Source organism: Maniola jurtina, chromosome 1 (assembly GCF_905333055.1).
Source record: "Maniola jurtina chromosome 1, ilManJurt1.1, whole genome shotgun sequence".
In the NCBI taxonomy this organism is placed as follows: Eukaryota; Metazoa; Arthropoda; class Insecta; order Lepidoptera; family Nymphalidae; genus Maniola; species Maniola jurtina.
This window is the reverse complement of record NC_060029.1, coordinates 5,472,636-5,491,559: the sequence shown is the minus strand read 5'-3', so window position 1 is coordinate 5,491,559 and position 18,924 is coordinate 5,472,636. Positions and strand designations below refer to the sequence as shown.

Genomic DNA, 18,924 nt, shown 5'->3' with positions numbered 1-18,924 from the left:
TAGCTATGATTGCTGCTGCTTTTGCGATCGACCAGCCGCTGAGCAGACTGTTAAGCAAGAGGACGAAGGGCCAGTTTCGAGTCTAGGTAAGAAAGACCTCTTCTAATTTGGCATACCTAGATAATATGCATATTTTTTTAAATTCAAACACGACCATTACCTGGCGACTTTACTAACTGTGGTCGGTCTGAATATACACTGTAGGTAGGTACGGTACATATTTACTTAATATCGACCTTACCTTGAAATCTGAAACACAATGCACAATCGATTGGATTAGGTCACATGTTAGGTACATGCTAATCTAATCAAAGCTCCGCAAATTGGTATTGGGATCAGTTATTGTGCTGCGACAACAATAGTGGTTCGAATCTATCTAATACTAATGCTGGCTCACTTTGTGGCCACTGAAGCGAAGCGAATGATTTTGCAATCTGCCCACAAAAACATTAATAGGTAGGTACGTTGCTACTAACGCTAAATATTATTATAAGAAACAGTAGGTAAAATATTTTATTAGATAGACTGGTTCTAAAGCGAAAAACTTTAATTCGACGATCTCTAAGCGTCAGCCTACGCAGTGACTGTTCAACTTTGATCAACCAATTCGATACCAATAGCGGGTAGGTTTTGGCGGTGATCTTCCGACTTTTCATGTCTCCAAATAGCAATTCAGGTAGGTACCTAGACATACCTACAATCTATGTAAGTACTAAACTTCGTTCCATCACAAAAGTCGCCTATCGTAATCGCAAAAAGTTAATTAGAATGAATTTTTAAACAATTTTTATTACTCGAATACTTTGCATGGGTGATAGTATGCAGAGCGTAAAAAACCTGATGAAACTGAGTAGGTAGGTAGGTAGGTACTTACCTACACGCCTTTTCGACATCGGTCATTATAACTTTACACCGCGCATCTGTCGAACGAAAGTGAACATACTCGTACACACATAGTAGTGGACATAAAGAGCGCGTCGGACCGTGCTTCCTAAACTAGATATGTATCGGTGTGCGAATTAATCTAACTCCTGAACAGTCGACAGCTTCTGTCGCGAGCCTCAGCCGACTCCACATCAGTAGCAGTGTCTACCAGATGGCAATCGATAGCTTTCTACATCCAAGAAAGTGTAGCGAACATTGATGGACATATTTTATCAGGTCTATTTGATTTTTAATAGTCTATTATAAAGTGCATTATAGATTTTCTCAATTCTCGTTTGTTATTTGAGAATTATACATATAACGCTCATGAATATCTAGGTATACGAAGCAATAACTATAAGTACCTACCTACCTACTTAATTGAATAATGATAAATCGTTTTTAATAGACTTCAAACAAAAAAGGTTCTCAATTCGTCGGGATCTTTTTATATTTTTATATTTATTTATGTATGTTCTCCGATTGCTCAAAGGTACCTGAACCGATTTGGAAATTATTATTTTTTGTTTGAAAGGGTAGGTATACTTCGCGGGTGGTCCCATATAAATTTGGTGAAGATCTGATGAATATCTTCGGAGATGGAGAACAGAACTCCTCAATGGATAAGAGTAAATTGCTCGCGATCAGTGTAATTAATTATGTAAGTAGAGTTTTGAAAACTAATTTTCAAAAATTCAAATTTGCTTTTCCCCTCGCTCGTATGGAATTTTCAAAAATCCTGAAACACGTACTTCATTCTTTATTTCTTACCTAAAGCACAAATATCAGTTTTCGTGCCTACCTACGTATTATAACGACTTCAAAAATGACTATGATGATTTTTACGCTCATTCCCGTAGGTATATTATATGTATACAAACTTTCAACCCCTTTGAGGATGAGAATTTCCAAAAATCGTAAAACACTTCTTTTAACCGAATCCCAAATACCTACCTATCAATTTTTAGCGATATAACTTCAAAAATCGGTCGAGTGCAAGTTGGACTCCCATACGAAGGGTTCCAATCATGGTACAATAAATAATCCTGTCTTACTGTGTACCTACGTTTAATTAAAAGGTACGTTCTGTCAAAATATTTTGACCCTGCCCAGCGGCGTTTGTCTACGCAATTTACTTGTGTTATTATCTAGGTGTGCACTTGGTGTGCAGAACAAATCTTTTTAACCGACTGCGCAACGCAAAGGAGTAGTAATACATTTTTTTTTTATAATATCTAAATAAGTATAGATAACAATAATTATTTATTAAGTTAACGGAGATGAAAACGCGATATTCTAGCCACTCCAACCATCATTCGGCCACGACACGCCACTCGGACTTTCGCGAGAAATAATTTATTCCTGTGTTTATTAAACTATGCGTGTTCATTTAGCGTGAAAAAAAAAGGTTTTCTTTTCTCGTACACCGGCCAGCGTCGGGTAGTTAGTGTAAGGAGTGTGGATCTACGGGCCGGTCGTCTCATCTTGTGTGTCTAGTGTACGGGCTGTTTGGTGGGAGCGGCGGTTTCAGGTGATGGCACCAGTCCGTCCCTGACCACGACCAACAATATGCATATCCTGGAAGTTGGCGCAGAACAAGTAAACATCTTTGTGATTTAGTTTATCTAGTGAATAAAACGGAAAGTGCCAATGTTTGAGGGAATCGTTTCCGGTGTGTGCACAAATGCAGATCATTTGAATAATTGAACGTAACGGTTTGTGGTGGTAGCTTTACGATTATTTTACAGAGTGAATAATTAATAGTAATAATTATACTTCATCATCATCACCAACTCATCGCTATCGGCTCACGGCACGGGTCTCCTCTCAGAATGAGATGGTTTTGAACTCTCAGGCATGTAGGTTTCTTCAAGACGTTTTTCCTTCACCGTTAATGCAAGTGACGTTAAACTGCAACTCATTTGTTAGTTAGTATTCTCAGAAAAAGTAGGTAAGTACCTACCTAGATAGGTACATATTCCTAAAATTATTTCGAATATATTAGAAGTTCTAAATATATTTGAAAATCTAACTAGTAGGAAATAAAAGGCGATACCGAATAAAACTTGCTATTCCATATTTTTCAATACGCCTACTTATCTAGGTAGACCTAAGTGTTGTGACCTAAGGTTGATATAGATAGTGACCTGACCGCTCCCTAAGCTTTTACGGCGATTAAAGATAGTTGCGATTTCATCTTTGCTTCAATATAAATAACAATTCTCGAATTGTGAAGTTCTTTACAGTAGGTTACCCTACTTAATTTATAAATTGTAATAAAAATTAAATAAGATAGGATAGGGAAAAATTCAATATGCGAGTATTTACTAGGTCATAAAAGTGTCTATATTTGTGTTTGTGTGTGTCAGTGTTTTCACGGTTGGACAACAGAACTAACTGATCTTGACGGGATTGATACGTAACTACTCGGTATAGTCAAAGTCAAAGTCATTTATTCAAATTGGGTACTATAATTGTACACTTTCTGATTATCAAACAATGATTTAGTGGTGATAATTAATTACGTTAACTTAAAACTAAAGCACGATCATATTTATTAATAATCAGTATGGCGTAGGTACTTACATCGCGTCATAATATTAATGTAAAATCAAGAACTGTTTTGCCAGTAAAGTGTGTTTATGATATTGATTATCGACTAAAGATCTCGCTGAAGAGGATGGTGATTAATCATGTTTCTGATGTTGTGGTGCAGTTGGAGGACGACGGGGCGCCGCGCGCGGTGCCGCAGGATGCAGTCTTCCGCACCGTGCCCAAAGACCATACCATCTTCCTCGTTTGGAGAGTAACGGTAGGTCCACTTTTATCTTATAATGTACAAAATCCTATCTTTATTCTCTAGTTTGTTTTTGTATTTATTTACCATGCAAAAAACTACGACGCCAAATACGACTAGATTAATAGACTTGGATAGCATGTCACTTCATTTTACAGAAACATATTTTTTTCTACTTAAACGTGAAGTATTTACGAAGGTACTTAAAACTTTAACAGAAAGTATTCTGTTAGAAGACAGTGAAACACGATTCTATTGCCTAAGGTGTATTGTTCTTTGTCAGTGTAATTAATCTCAACCGGAGAAAACGATGTCGCAAGGTGGTCAATAAGAAATATTATTGGTGACTATTTTATTTGGGTTAAGGCAAATGGTGATCCATGCTAATGTTACAAATCCGAAAGCGTGTCTGTTTGTCTCGTTTACGTCAAAACTAAGGTAGTTACGTACTCAATAGATTTCGTCGATGTATGAAGCTTATAAAATAGCTGGAGCTCTTTTAATATCTTTTCTAAACTATCTTTTAGCTGAAAGTACAATTTCGTAAGCACTAGTCTTTCATATTAAACTTGTACAATTTTATTATTCACGAAATCCATGTGTAGTGGTAGTTAGCGCAGTAACATCGCACGATTTACAAATCCTATTACAAAAGATCGCAAACAATTGTGAACTATCACGAGATCTTTGCCGGATTCACTTTCACTGTGACAATTACATACATTTAAACTGTAACTACTTATCTGTAATCTCGGACATTTTCTCATGGTTCGTTACCCTTCCTTTTCCGGAAATTATGTTTTTAGGGTTCCGTACCTCGAAAGGAAAAACGGAACCCTTATAGGATCACTTCATTGTCTGTCTGCCTGTCTGTCGTGTATGTCAAGAAACCTATATACATATAGGGTACTTCCCGGCGATCTAGAATCATGAAATTTGGCAGGTAGGTAGGTTTTATAGCACAAGTAAAGCAAAAAATACGATAACCGTGAATATAAAAAAAATATTGTGTTCATGGACAAATAATAATAAATTAGTATTTTCAATTTTCAAAGTAAGATAGCTATACCAAGTGGGGTATCATATTATGAAAGGGCTTTACCCGTGGCCGTAGGTACATTCTGAAACAGATTTTTATGCCTACTACACTACGTGATTTTAATGGAGTGATACAATTATAAATTCTTGTGTAGTCCATTAAGTTTTAGGCAATGAGGTAGGCAGGTACTAAGTAGATTGTACCTAAAGAATCCATAACTGGTTTTGCTAATAAATTGTCTTCCTGGACCAAAAGTTTATTATACTGAGTTACTCCCTGAAATCAGTTTCTGGCTTAATAAAAAAACTATTCATAGCCAGATAGCTCGTAATGTTTATTTTAAATTATGACCTGGCATTAAATAGATTACTAAGGAATGCCTACCTGGCTTCAAACTGAATACTTAGACATGACTATATGTATAAACTTAGGTAGATACGTAGTATCCGAAGAAATTATTTATTGGTGTCAACGTCTGAGAACTTTAGAGAAGGTCAGACGGACAATATTAATATTTTGATTTTTATTTAACGGTGGGACACTTGTGAAAGGCTAACCCAAAAACTCATTTATTCGCTCACAATACAAAACAATTACGGTTTCGACATGATTTCTGAAACATTTACTCACGCTTTACTTCGCGCGGTCACACATATTTTATATCTACGTAAAATAAAAATCTACTCGCAAAAAAAAATAGTAGGTATAAAAATAGTTTTTGGTCTTCATATGATTAAACTTACGAACTAATGTAAACACTCATAAAAGTACAGTAAGCTAGCTACTCACGTGAGCAAAACTTAGGTTAGGTTTAGGAACTGACAAGAAATTGTAAAAATAAATGAAAACAATAATTTAGCATTTAGATATTAGACATCTTCTAAGAATTAAACCTAGTAACTTATCAAACCAACGATTTTGATACATTTATCCGATATCCATGCCCTTATTTCGAGGCGATTTTTAACATTAGATGATAAAAGTAGATATAATAAAGCAGCAGGTCACGCGGTCTGCGCAAGCATAGCGAACCTCTTGAACATATAGGGCTATAAGTTATTGACGATCTACTTTTGATTTTAGGGAGCTTTCCGAATTTCCCTGGGATTTCCACCAGGTAAAATGTTAAAATAATGAAAAAATAATCACTCGACACACTGATTACTGACATACAAAACGCTAACATCTATTTCATAGGAATCTTATCTGGCACAGATGGACGAGCCATAACTATCTGTATCCAAAAATAATATTTTTACTACATATTTATTTATTTAAAGAAAAAAGTCGTATTGTATTATAGCTTAATTAACTTACCATAAAATAGAATTTATTTAATTCAGTTCAAGTTGATAAATAAATAATAATCTATTCATAACAAAGCGAGGAGAAAGTTAACTACGGTTATGTGCAATAAATTACAGCGAGATGCATGTTTATCGCATTGCCACGGTCGCACGGTCGGTAGTCATCTGCAATGCACTGTCTGGACGTGATTTACACTCGTCTCTATGATTAACTAGACATCCCACAGTCAATTTGATGCACACACGGAACTGAACTTTTTTTCTAAAAAAAGTAGCAAATATTTTGTTTCCAACGGACCGTTTCCGATGGTTACCTAAATTGCTCTGATGAGTTAGATATCAGAGATAATAAGCAAGATAGTCTGTAATTATGATTTCTATAAGCGTAAATAATAAGAGATAGGTAGGTCACCTACTTAAATTTAACCAGCCGAGCCGCCTGCCTTGGCTTCGCACGGGAGAGGAACTATTACATTGTAGAACCTACATTATTTTCATGTAGGTAACTTTAAGTAGGTATTTACGCAGCGCACGCCAGGGACTAGCTCTCGGGAATGGGGCGATTTTTTCCGAGTTCATTCACAATAATCATTATAAATTTTATTATTATCATACCAGTCGCGGTAGCTTATTTTCGCAACATGTTCATAAATTATAGCCTTTAACCTTCCTAGATAATCTCTCTTTCGTACGGTGAAAACCGTATGAAAATCCGTACAGTACCTAGGTCAGCACGACGGGGGACTTTAATTTAAAATATGTACCTAGTGATGTGGAAAAATATTTAAGTAACTAACTACTGGTTAAGAGTAATTTAACCATATTATTTACTTTATGGTTAAAATTAATCTTTACTTATCTTTATTGTGTTTATGTCTAGCGATACCTACCTATATTTGAAGTTAGTTATCTAGGCGTAAATACTAGATACTCGTAGTACCTATAATGGATAGAAAGGCGAGTGCAAAATTAAATTGAGCTGCGGTTAGAATTTTAACAATATCAATTCTGAATGTTACTTTTTTATCTAATTTAAGAACCAGTAAATATAGCAATATTTTGTGAAATAATTCAACGTTTTTATCTAGCTTATGCTAGCGGATTCCTAAAATAGTGCATTGAATCGAATGATTACAAGGCATTGTGGGTGGTAAACCATTCGTAACGGAGAGCACGTGATTCATTCCTCCTACAACTCGGTACCGCTAGAGGAGGAGCCGTGACGCGTCTTCAACCGACCGAGACAGACCAGCTTTAAGCCAAATGCACACGAATATAATATTAATTTATAGTGTGCATTTGCCTACTTCACGGTGGGTACGATACAGCCTTCATAAAACAATACATGCGCAATATACCAATAGGTACGGTCGGTCTCAGAATTCTAGTAGCAATTCCAAGAAACTGTTGCATCAAAACCCTGTCGCACTTATGACCTTTTTCTATACACACGCCACATACACCTAACGCATGTGCATAACCGTGTCACACGAATATAAGCATTAGGGTGCTACACCATTTACGGCCTTTGACTGTACACTTGCCAATGGCTCTAATATTTAGGACCGAATATTTTAACACTACGAGATGCTTGACAGCTAACGTGTCAACAAGTAGGTACCTCATCATGATCAACCCATCGCTGGCTCACTACTGAACACCGGAATAAGAAGGACTAAAGCTATATTCTGGCACGCTGTCCCAGTGCGGATTTGCAGATTTCACACATCTTTGAAAACATCAGGCGTGCAGGTTTCCTCATCATGTTTTCCTTCACCGAAGATTTAATTGCTTAAAACACAACTCTGAAACGTTTGAGGTGCCTGCTTGACTTCTCGAGTAGAAGGTCGTCTTTAGCACTAGGCTATCACCGCTCTTAAGTAGGTACCACCTAACTAGCTAATCAAACGAAGCGTAGTGCTCGACTTTTTAAATGGTACTCAGTGGTAACTCATAAACAGTTACTTACAGGCAGCTGATTTATAAAATAATCTTGGCCACTACAACTTACACTGAATCAAATAAAGTCAAATTAGTGAGTAGGTACATGCTCAGTGGTAGGTAGGTAAGTCTATTTAGGTGCAGTGTTCCTACGCTTGACTTTCCCAAGAACTTTGAAATTCTGATAAATAATATAATAACTAACAACATGACTAATATAATTTTTAATGTTTTTTGTTACATAAAAACAGTCGCACAATAAACGAACACGTATGAATCATACGAAATCATAAATAAGGTAAGTAATCATCACCAGCACGTTATGAATAAATTAAACATTGCATGAACAAGTCAGTAACAGCAAAATTCATCAATATACCAGAATGAAATGAACACGACTTTTGCGTTCCATCTCAATGAAAATATGCACATGTTGTTGACGATGTTAATTTGAAGTGCTGTAACCGCAAAACAATTGTTTTAATTTCTTTTACGATTGCGAGTGACATTCTTATACAAAAAAGGCATACGTAAGATAGGTAATATCGCAAACTTCAATTATATCTCAATGGTATTTTTTTAAGTCGTTATAATGACCACGATCACACGATCATGGAAATATGATTATAGAAAGTAGTAGGTAACATACCTACTACCCTGATGATTATACCTACCTACAGTCTAAAATGGGACACGATTGCCTATTCACTCTTGGGACTCTGTATTTTAATTGTCAGTAGGTAAACAGGGATTTCCCAAATCTCTAACCACGTAGTAGAAATGATGGCGCAAATCATTTCGTATTGTGTGCACTGTGCAGTATCTGTGTATGAAATATCCACGGCATTGGGATGAAAACCCGCCCGATCGATGGGTTTCGAACGGTGGAAAGAATATTAAGTGGGAATATGATCAAAAAGTTCCTGAGCATACTCATCAGAATTTATAATGCTAACTAAGCCGGCGACGGCAGTAGTCAAGGCTTTGAAAGGACGAATCATAGTTATCTTTGTTTTTCAGGAATCGTGTACGGAGCTTTTGCCACGGTCACACTATGGGACTTTCTATGACGCTGATGCTTACTTGGTGTATTCTTGTTCTCTTCCCGGCCAACCAGCCGGCCCGGATGTTATAGTAAGTCAACTGTCTTTCTTTAATCAAATCTATGTATTTGAAAATGTATTGTAGGTAGGTATAGTCTTGCATTTTCAGAACGTTTTTGAATCGTAAATACACGAGTCGTTTTGATCGACAGCGTCGCGAAATAAAAGAAAACGGTAATGGAGAGTACGCAGAGCGTCACGTGCACGCGTGGACCGGCGAGCGCGGCGGCGCGCTGGGCGCGCTGGCGCTGCGGCGCGCCACGCAGCTGCTCGCGCATGTGGGCGCGCCGATCGTGCTGCACCGCGAAACTGCCACCAAGGAATCACCGCGAATGCTCTCGTACTTCCGCGATGGCATCAGGTAATTTGATTTTTTTAGCTATGGTAACGTGACCTAAAATAATCCCATATTTCATTTTGTTACTTTATCTAATTCTTCTAGGCTAAATACTAATGTTATTGACTACTGTTACTCTCTGGGAATGTTAACCGAGGTCTGCTCTTATAATATTATACCTACGTTCCTGCAGAATCCTCCGCAGCGGAGTAATGAACGGCGGTCCTCGTCTGTACCGCGTACGCGGACACAGGCCAGTGGTGCTGCAGTTGGAGCCGGTGTCGTGGCCACAACTCTCTTCCGATGGCGTATTCGTGCTGGACACCTCCAACTTAATTGTGCTGTGGCTTGGACGAGCTGCTAATTTGATCGAGAAGATATTTGGAGCCAAGGTAATACAGCGACTACCTACAGCTTGTGCCGCGAGAGGTAAAAAACGGCAAAAAGCGATTTTTTAACATTGCCTGAGAGTCTTTTCCTAAAAATCGCTACTTATATAAAACAAGAACAAAGATTCTCAACGAAGATCTTACTCCAGTTCTGCTGTTCAATAAACGTACGTTTTATAATAAGTGCATCATTTATGTCTTTACAGATTGCTTACCGTATGGCACGAGGCCCAGAGAAGGGCATGATGGTGCGTCGGATTGCCATCGCGCATGACGGCTATGAACAAACTTTACCAACAACAGATCGCGAACTCCTCAACAATCTATTGGAACTGCGTTCCCGCTCTATACGTCCACCGCAGTCAATCTCAGAGTTACCAAGGCCCGCTCGTCTCTACAAAGTAACGCAGCCGCCGAGACTCTCACCTATCACGGTGCCGTCGCAAAAACCTGCGGCACGCCTGGAAGAAATCAAACGTGCTCCTCTATACAGAGAAGATTTGCGCGAAGACGTTAGTATCTAAGTATTACCTACCTCTTTACTTAAAAAAATGACTATCCAATAACCTAATAAACTATTTGATGACGAAGGACATAATCCATGTGACATATCTCCGACGAATGAGGAAGCGTATGTGTCCAGCCGAATGCTGGATAGATGAATAACAAGATAGCATTTCATATTTATTTAAATTTAAATCGCATTGTCCGTCTCTATTACAGAGTGTATATATCGTCGATGGAGGATCTCGAGGGATTTGGGCATGGGTGGGATTCTCCGCGCCGGCTGTGGAAGCCCGCGGGGCGTTGGCGGCCGCGAGAGGACTGGCTCGCGCTAAGAAACTGTCCGGGCCAGTAGCAACAATGGCTTCAGGCCGGGAGCCGTTGGAGTTCGCGGCGCTGTTCCACCTCTGGAGCTGGGCAGATTCACGTCGTGACGTCAGAGTCCGCGCCGCCAGATCCGCAACAACTAAGCTGGACGCTGTTAGCCTCGCATCTAACGCGTGGCTGGCTGCTGAAGTACGTATCTACTTACTCGTTACCACGCTTGATACAAAGCTTCCTATTTTGTAGGTATTCCAGCAGTTTTCAATCACTGCCTGTTTTTGATTCATTGATTAAATATCTCACTTTATGGTATTAATTGAGTCTACATTTAGAAACGAATGGAAATCATTTCATCATCATCATCATTATCATCAACCTGTGGGCGTGCACTGTTGCACATAACCTTTTCCTAACGAGCGCCACCACACTCGGTCCTCAGCCTTCCTCGTCCAGCCACTTCCCGCCTCTTTATACCGTCGGTCCATCGTGCAGGAGGGCGTCCCGTACTACGCTTGCGGTCTCGATGACTTTTCAGCTCTTACGTCAATTCATTTAATTTAAGTGAAATGGACCGATAAGCTGAAGAAGGTGGGGAAAGGGTGAATGGTTTTGGTGGCGCGTTCTTGGAAAAGCCTGTGTCCAGCAATGGACGTATACAGGCTGATGGAATGGAATGGAAAAAAGTGAAATGGTCGCAGGCTCAAGTTCCGGACGACGGGTCGGGGTCGCTGCGCATGTGGCGCGTGCGCGGCGAGGCGGAGGGCGGCGCGCTGCAGGAGCTGGAGCGGCCGCAGACCGCCGCCTTCTACGACCAGGACTGCTACCTGGCGCTCTACACCTACCACACGCCCACCGGCGACCAGACCATACTTTACTATTGGATGGTGAGAACACTGCAACTTATCTTCCAGGAACATATCTGTTGACTGCTCCTGGAGTACTTTCAGCAGGCCTTTCAACTGAATAGGAGCATTTAAGAAGTGAACTCGATTTTCGTTACCTTGAAGTCGCTCTTTGTTACCTCTAAGTTGGTCTTCGTAACCTTGATATCGACTTACGCTACCTTGAAACCGAATTTAGTATAAGTATATAGAGCGAAAATCGAAATCTATAGAGCGCACTTTGACTTTGCTTAGATTTAAGTTTCAGTTCAACGAGACAGGTTTATGCCAGCGGTATAGCGCTGTCTCGTTTTAGTAATAAGTAGTTTGAGCTAAGTCGAAGTGCGTTCTATAGATCTTAGCCTGAAACTACTTACTTAATATTTCCGTCTAAAGATAGCACATAATGATTCTAGTCAATCTTGCAGATTTGTCAACTATCAAACTTTTTACCTATTGTGTGTTATTGCAGGGTGGCTCTTCGCCAAATGATCTGAGGAATTTGGGTGCAAAAGAAGCCAAAGATCTCTACATAAAGTTAGGGCGTCTTCCCATCCAGGTACTTGTGACATACCTCCTATATTTAAATTATTTATTAAAAGAACTTGTTTCATAACTGTTACTAACGAAGAGATTTCACTTCTCAGGCGTGGGTGTACCAAGGCAAGGAACCGGCGCATTTCCTACAGATCTTCAAAGGTCGAATGATCACATACATTGGCAGTGCAACTGATTACGATCGTAAGCTAACTTTAATTCATATTTTAAGTCATAACTGACACGTTTTTTTATCCACTACTTATTATAAGTACTAAAAGTTATCGTGTTGAATTTTTTGGATATCTATAAATTAATTGTACTTAGTAAGTATCAAAAATTTATTATGTGTAAATTAGATAATATAAGTTTAGTTCACACATCTATCCGCACTCGGAATTCTAGCTGACACGACCTTAAATTTTTTATCCATCCCAAATCCATATCGTGCTAAAGTCACTTCACAAGATAAGATATTTAGTTTGAGAAAGACATCGGAATCAACACCGTCTACTTTACTCAACAGCGAGCGGACGGCGCGTGGTGCCGCCGCCGCGCGCGCTCATCCGCGTGTCGGGGCAGTACGCGCGAGAGGCGCGCGGCACGGAGGCGGGGCGCGGCGGCGGCGCGGCGCGCGGCGCGTGCTTCGTGCTGCGCGAGGGCGCGCGCGTGTGGGTGTGGTGCGCGGCCTCCGCCACCGGCGACGAGCGCGAGGTCGCCAAGAACATGGCCGCCGCTGATCACACTCTCGTCATGCAAGGTATATACGAGTACATCTACTACCGATTAGGCTGACGATTGCCGACAAGTGTAGTTTAGATAACTTCCCCGGTGCAGTTGTGAGCGCTGTGGACTTATAAGGCCTTTTCACAATACTTGCGGTGCGACGACGCATCGCAAGAATGACGTCGTACCTCAGTGTGATGTAAATTCCCAGGATGTTGCGTATGTAGAATTTTATAATGCGTCGCAAATATTGTAAATTGCAAATTATGTGGGAAAAGAAACTTGGGAATTATTCGTAATTAGCTCTAGTCTGGTCTGGTGAGAGACTTCAGTCGTCGCTAATAATAGTTACTATTATACCCTACCGGCAAAGCCGTGCAACCAACCGATTCGGTAGTGTGCGCGCAAACAAGTAGTCCAATCTGAACACGAGGCGTAGGACTATGCATGGTACAAAAACAAATCCTCGGTCCAGGTCCGTATAATATTTAATCCCTGCAAATTCCCTGCGCATACTACCATAACGTTGTAACTTCCGATTTAACCTATATTCATTATATTTTAGGTAAAGAAAAGCATGATTTCTGGAACGCATTGGGCGAACGACGGCCGTTGTTGGTGGCGTCACCGCTGAAGGAAGTGGAACGACCGCTGCCTCCGCGCCTGTTCTACGTATCGCTTGGTGCGGCTGGACAATACTCATGTAAGTTTCCCTTTTTTACCCGACTGCGGCAAAGCCAATAGAAAGGGTTATAATTTTAGCAGTCTATGTATGTATATATGTAAGTATGTATGGATGTATGTAAGTATGTACGTACCTATGTTTGTATCCAGACCCTGTGTGTTCCACCGTATACCTAAACTACTGGGCCGATTTTGATGAATGAGGTGTCAATTGATTCGTTGTAAAGGTCCAGGTGACATAGGTTATATTTTATACTAAAAAAATTTACCTAACGGATGTTACATCAGAAAAAGTGGAGGTATCCAAAAAGTTTTTTTTGTTATTGTATCGAGTGGGATGTCAAATGAAAGAGGAGAAAATTCTGAGCTCATATATATATTTAAATGTACAGTAACAAGCCTAAAGTATACAAAGAACAAATTAAAAAAAAGCCTGCGAACTAATTTTTTATGACCTTTTCAGTCGAGGAGATAATCTCATTTAGCCAGTACGACCTGGCGCCGGAGATGGCAGCCATCTTGGACGCGCACGCGGCAGTGTTCGTGTGGCTCGGCGCGCACTGCGGCCCGCGCGCGCGGGACGACGCACGCGCCGTCGCACTGTCCTACCTCGCCTATGGTAAACTAATTATTATAAAAAGGACCAAAAGCTTACTCCATATTTGTAGCGGCGAAATACATATAAATTATATTATAAATTATATTAACCGAAAGTGTATCTGTCTGTCTAACTGTCTGCTAGCTTTTCACGGTCCAACAGTTGATCCGAATTTAATGAAAGGTACAGAGTTAGCTTACATCCCGGGAAAGGACAAAGGCTACTTTTTATCCCGGAAAATCAGAGTTCCCATGAGATTCTTAAATGCCCATATGTTTAACTGATTTATATGACATTAGATTAGAAATAAGATTAATTTTATCTTTGTTTTGGTTTAGACCCAGCAGCACGAGACTCCGAAACGCCGATATTAGTTATAAGCCAAGGCCGAGAACCACCTAACTTCACAGGATTTTTCCCACACTGGAAGCCGTCTATGTGGAAGGTAGGAATTAACTTAGTATTTATTCTCTTTGAGAATGCCTTCTGTTTTTCTCAAACTTCAAATAATCTCAGAATATTTGCTTCCTTAGCGTGCACTTCACTAAACTTCCGGCGGACCAAAATGATTGCATACGTGTGCGTTGAGTCCGTGGCAAGTTCTCGGCAGACATTTTTATCTACGCTTCGAAGATTTTTGTCCTCTGCGGACAAAAATCCCTCGTCTGTGCAGGCCCTGAAAATATTTGCTTAAACGTTTACTTCACACGGCAGGGTCACAAAACGTTCAGCGCAATAGTGAGCGCGCTGGAAGGCAAGGCGATCGTGCGCGGCAGCAACAGCGCGCTGCAGTGCGGCAACGCTGACAACAGCTTCGACCAGCACGAGAAATACCCGCTGTCCGTGCTGCGCGGGCCCAAGGAGCACATGCCGCACGATGTTGACCCTCTTGCCAAAGAAGTATGTACCCACCACACCCGAACTAATTCACTCTGTATCAACTGCCAACTGGCAACCGGTCAACTTTTTACACTATGGATGAAAAACTTTGTCTTTCAGATACTTAAATTATGATTGTATGCGCCTGCCAATATAAGTGATGCTAGCGTCTATTATAGATGTGCTTATTCAAATTTTTGTATTAAGCTTAGCTATAGCGGAAAATTTTGAAAATTGAACTGAGCTGCGTTTAGAAATAATAGCATAAAATGAAATCGTTAATCATCAAATGTCGTATCTCAAATCGTCATTTGAAATACATGTTGCTAATTCAGTCGATACACTGGACTCACTTGGTAGATCTCTTAAGAGTGATATAAGAGAAGAGTTTACGCGATAGAAAGAGCGGTGTCTGTTAAAATAGACCACAGTGATGTGCAAACTCAATTGCACTTTATAACAAGCTTCACCTATAAATCAAACGTACCTACCTACCTACCAATGACTTCTATGTTTGCTACCTACACAATATCTAAAGGCAACTAACTCTAAAGGCAGGTCTTATTCAGAATTAGCCACGTATTTGTAGGATAATCCAATGCCATTTATCAATTCTAAGTTTCAAATTCGTTTTTTTGTCATTCCAGCTTTATCTAACGCACGATGACTTTGTGTCCACTTTCAACATGGCCTACAATGAGTTCCGGACGCTGCCCTCGTGGAAACAGAAGGAGATAAAGAAGTCTGTTGGTCTATTTTAGAGATTGTTAGAAATATTATGATGGAATTACATTGATTGAATTTAAAACCTTTGGCATTTGAACTGATTATCAAGTATAAGGGTGTATTATAATACAATAGACCAATCAGGTTATTATAATTTTATCACATCATCTCTCAATAATCTGATTGGTCGAAAACAGGTATTCGGTGCAAACACACCCTAAAAAACTACGTTGTAAATAGAGCTAATGGACTAGTTTAATTCCGCCAGTGTTCAATAGCAATAAAACTTGCCAAGATCAGGTCAAGCAAGTAACTTGCACTCCCAGCAACACTGGCAGTAATTCAACTTCTGCAAGTTTCAGTTGCTAAAACTTTTGGAAGTAGACACTAACATGACATGACATCTAAAAGTTTTAGAAGTTCTATTGCTCGTGGACACAGCACTCTTTGAAAGTTCAACATGATAAATCCAGCGCACAAATCTTAGCGGTAGGATTTTTTAAGGATAAGTAAGTGTTTTCGCAATAATTTATAAAGTACCTAATGACATTTTTAAAAGGCTTTCTAAAATGGTGTATCATGAACAATAAATTTTTCCTGCGCGTTTGCACGTAACGTTATTATTCTGTAATTGAAATATTTTATATAGACTAGATCATTAAAGAAGTTTGTCTAATTACGATAGCTTTAAAAACGAACGGTGAATATATATGTATTGTAATATTCTTCAAATAAAATTTATATATTTTTAATATTTTATTTTAGTCAAAAAGTGATTTTTATTAATTTATTTATACTTTTGTTTATTAATGTAACTTATAGTCTAGAAATAGTATGAGAAAAATATGTTAAACAAAATAAAACGATATATTTTTAAAATGTTATTTATTTTTCACAAATGTAGCACTTATGAGCTAGGCATTAATTTTATGATAAAATTAATAATATTCTATACAATATACAATTCCTTAAAAAATCCATAAAATATTGGTTTATTTGAAAACAATATATGTACATTATAATAACTATCAATACATATAACATAGTATGTCTAGATGATATGGGAGTGGGCCGTGTAGTTAAGGCACGTGGTATATTAGTATTGCAACAGATAACTAAACGACACATTGAACGTAAGTACGCGCGCACTGCACGCCGGTGAAGCGGTATCGTGCCTGAGTATCCCAACCACTGACAGCGCGCTGACGGTGTACTGAAATACACCAATTGTTTCCATTAGGCCAACTATACGCCCAAAGTGCATCACAGACGTATTCGCAGTGCACCGCTAGCAACGCTTCAACAAAATGTACAGGACCCAGTAGGAAAGATTGCACATCGAACTTCAGAAAGAGATTTCGGCTTCGTAGAGCGTCGTCTCTATGACTCATACCTATGTGACGTTTCAGTCTCAACGACAAAGACAACGCTTTACGAAACCGTTATCTCTTTCTAAAGTTGAATGTGTAGTCTTTCCTGTCAGATGCTGCACTGATATGACACCGACAACACTCCGAAAGTGCACCATCATCGCGCCGACAATGCACCCACTTAGTGCTGACGGGGCAACGACAGTTCATCTGCTTATCTCTACGATACTACTCAAATACGAGTACTACGAGCGTTCAGAAAATAACTGAACAAAGAATTTATCGATAAAATAAGCAATTATTCAATTATACCCCACTGTATGACAAACGGCCAAGTTAATATTATATTGTCCACGTTTCGATATCTGAGAAGCTAGCTAGTTAGGAACTTACAAGTTTAAATTGATAAATAAAAAAGTTATTATTATTAAAAGTATTATAATAAATAATTTACATAATAATGATTTGTCACTGTTACTATCCACACGATGGCGTCTGCGCAGGCGACACTACGAGAGTATTTCTTAAACCGCCACCGAGTCTGATCCTACTTAATAAAAATACTCTCAAAATGTCATACAGCAATAGAAACAGCGCACTAATTATGCATAATAAAATATTATTATAGATATTGGATTAATATTAATGACAAGCATGAATTATTAACGGACTATTAACTTTAAAAAGATAATAATATCGCAATCGATTTGCAAAATAAATTTTCCAAAATTTCTTTGGTAATAAACAAAAATAACCGAAAGTGGGTAACAAAATAATTTGACGGTACATGATGGAATGACTTTCACGAACATTGCATAGCTGCCCTAACAAAATATAATTTAAAAATGCATTAAAAAAATAAGCGTACACTACGATTAATTGCAATTTATCAAACGATTTTAAGTACGTAACTTTGAAATTCTTATGTCAGGGTTCATTGGATAGAGATTATACCGAACTTAAATCTAGATAATATAAAAGCGAAAACTGGTCAAGCGACAGGTTTGAACTCGAGTCGATATAAAACTAACATAAACAAAACTCAACATAGCTTTTGTTGCAGGAATGTTAACAGTTCATAGAGCAATAATAAACAGCGCATTATAATATGTTTAACGAGAACTAGTAACAACAACGCGTCGGAGGCCTGTTTCGCTTTAGCACCACGGGTGTTACTACACACTCTAGTATCACAGCTAGCCGACTCTGAGCCTTCTTACCAGCATGTACCACTTCCTTTACTTCATTTATATTAGGCCAGTTCATTACCTACAAAGAATCTAGTGAACTCAAACTGAACAGTAAGTTTTCACAAACCACTTCGTCGTCAACGGGAAGGAAAATTGAAATACCTTGAAAGAAACTCGAGTTGTGAGTTATAAAATGTACTTTCACATCTAATTTTGTACTTTAGTAATCACTATGAAGACTGCACAACAGACAACAAACATTCAAGCAGTTCAATTCGGTGTTACCTTTTATAATTCGATATTTTTTTAAATCCTACATAATAAATTCAGTTCAAATTGGTGTTGCAGTACACAACCATTTAAGCCGACATTCTTAATATTACAAGAGATTTTAACTATCATTTGTACATGCGGTTTATATTATTGGTGCTTATTTATAAGGCGAATTACATAACTAAAATTATAGACAGTTTTAGTATGTATTACGTCTTTTAAATTATCTATCAGTGTATGTTAACCACTAAAATATAAAATAAAAATTATTGGTACTAGATATAAAAAAAAAGAAATTTTGGCACCCAGAAAACAATACCAAGCCATAAAATCATCTACTGTTGATATTGCTTTTCCTGAACACGCAGTATTGCTTTCAATCTAATTTTACATTT

The 18,924-nt window shown here is 38.7% G+C and overlaps 1 protein-coding gene across 3 annotated transcripts; it reads left to right on the top strand.

Annotated features, from left to right (window-relative positions):
• Positions 1-891: 891 nt before the first annotated feature.
• LOC123865309 (villin-like protein quail) lies at positions 892-18,807 on the top strand. Of its 3 annotated transcripts, XM_045906275.1 has the most exons (17): positions 892-1,161; positions 2,359-2,523; positions 3,641-3,736; positions 9,029-9,142; positions 9,264-9,472; positions 9,642-9,840; positions 10,044-10,349; positions 10,561-10,857; positions 11,364-11,549; positions 12,019-12,105; positions 12,194-12,287; positions 12,610-12,843; positions 13,375-13,512; positions 13,957-14,112; positions 14,430-14,536; positions 14,806-14,991; positions 15,618-18,807. In XM_045906275.1, exons 2-17 carry the CDS (start codon positions 2,494-2,496, stop codon positions 15,729-15,731), a joined length of 2,553 nt encoding a protein of 850 aa, XP_045762231.1. In that variant the 5' UTR covers positions 892-1,161; positions 2,359-2,493; the 3' UTR covers positions 15,732-18,807. The 3 variants fall into 3 exon arrangements, with proteins under 3 accessions (XP_045762231.1, XP_045762240.1, XP_045762225.1); XM_045906284.1 differs by lacking the exon at positions 2,359-2,523; XM_045906269.1 differs by lacking the exon at positions 892-1,161 and having other exon boundaries at positions 2,220-2,523.
• Positions 18,808-18,924: the final 117 nt, after the last annotated feature.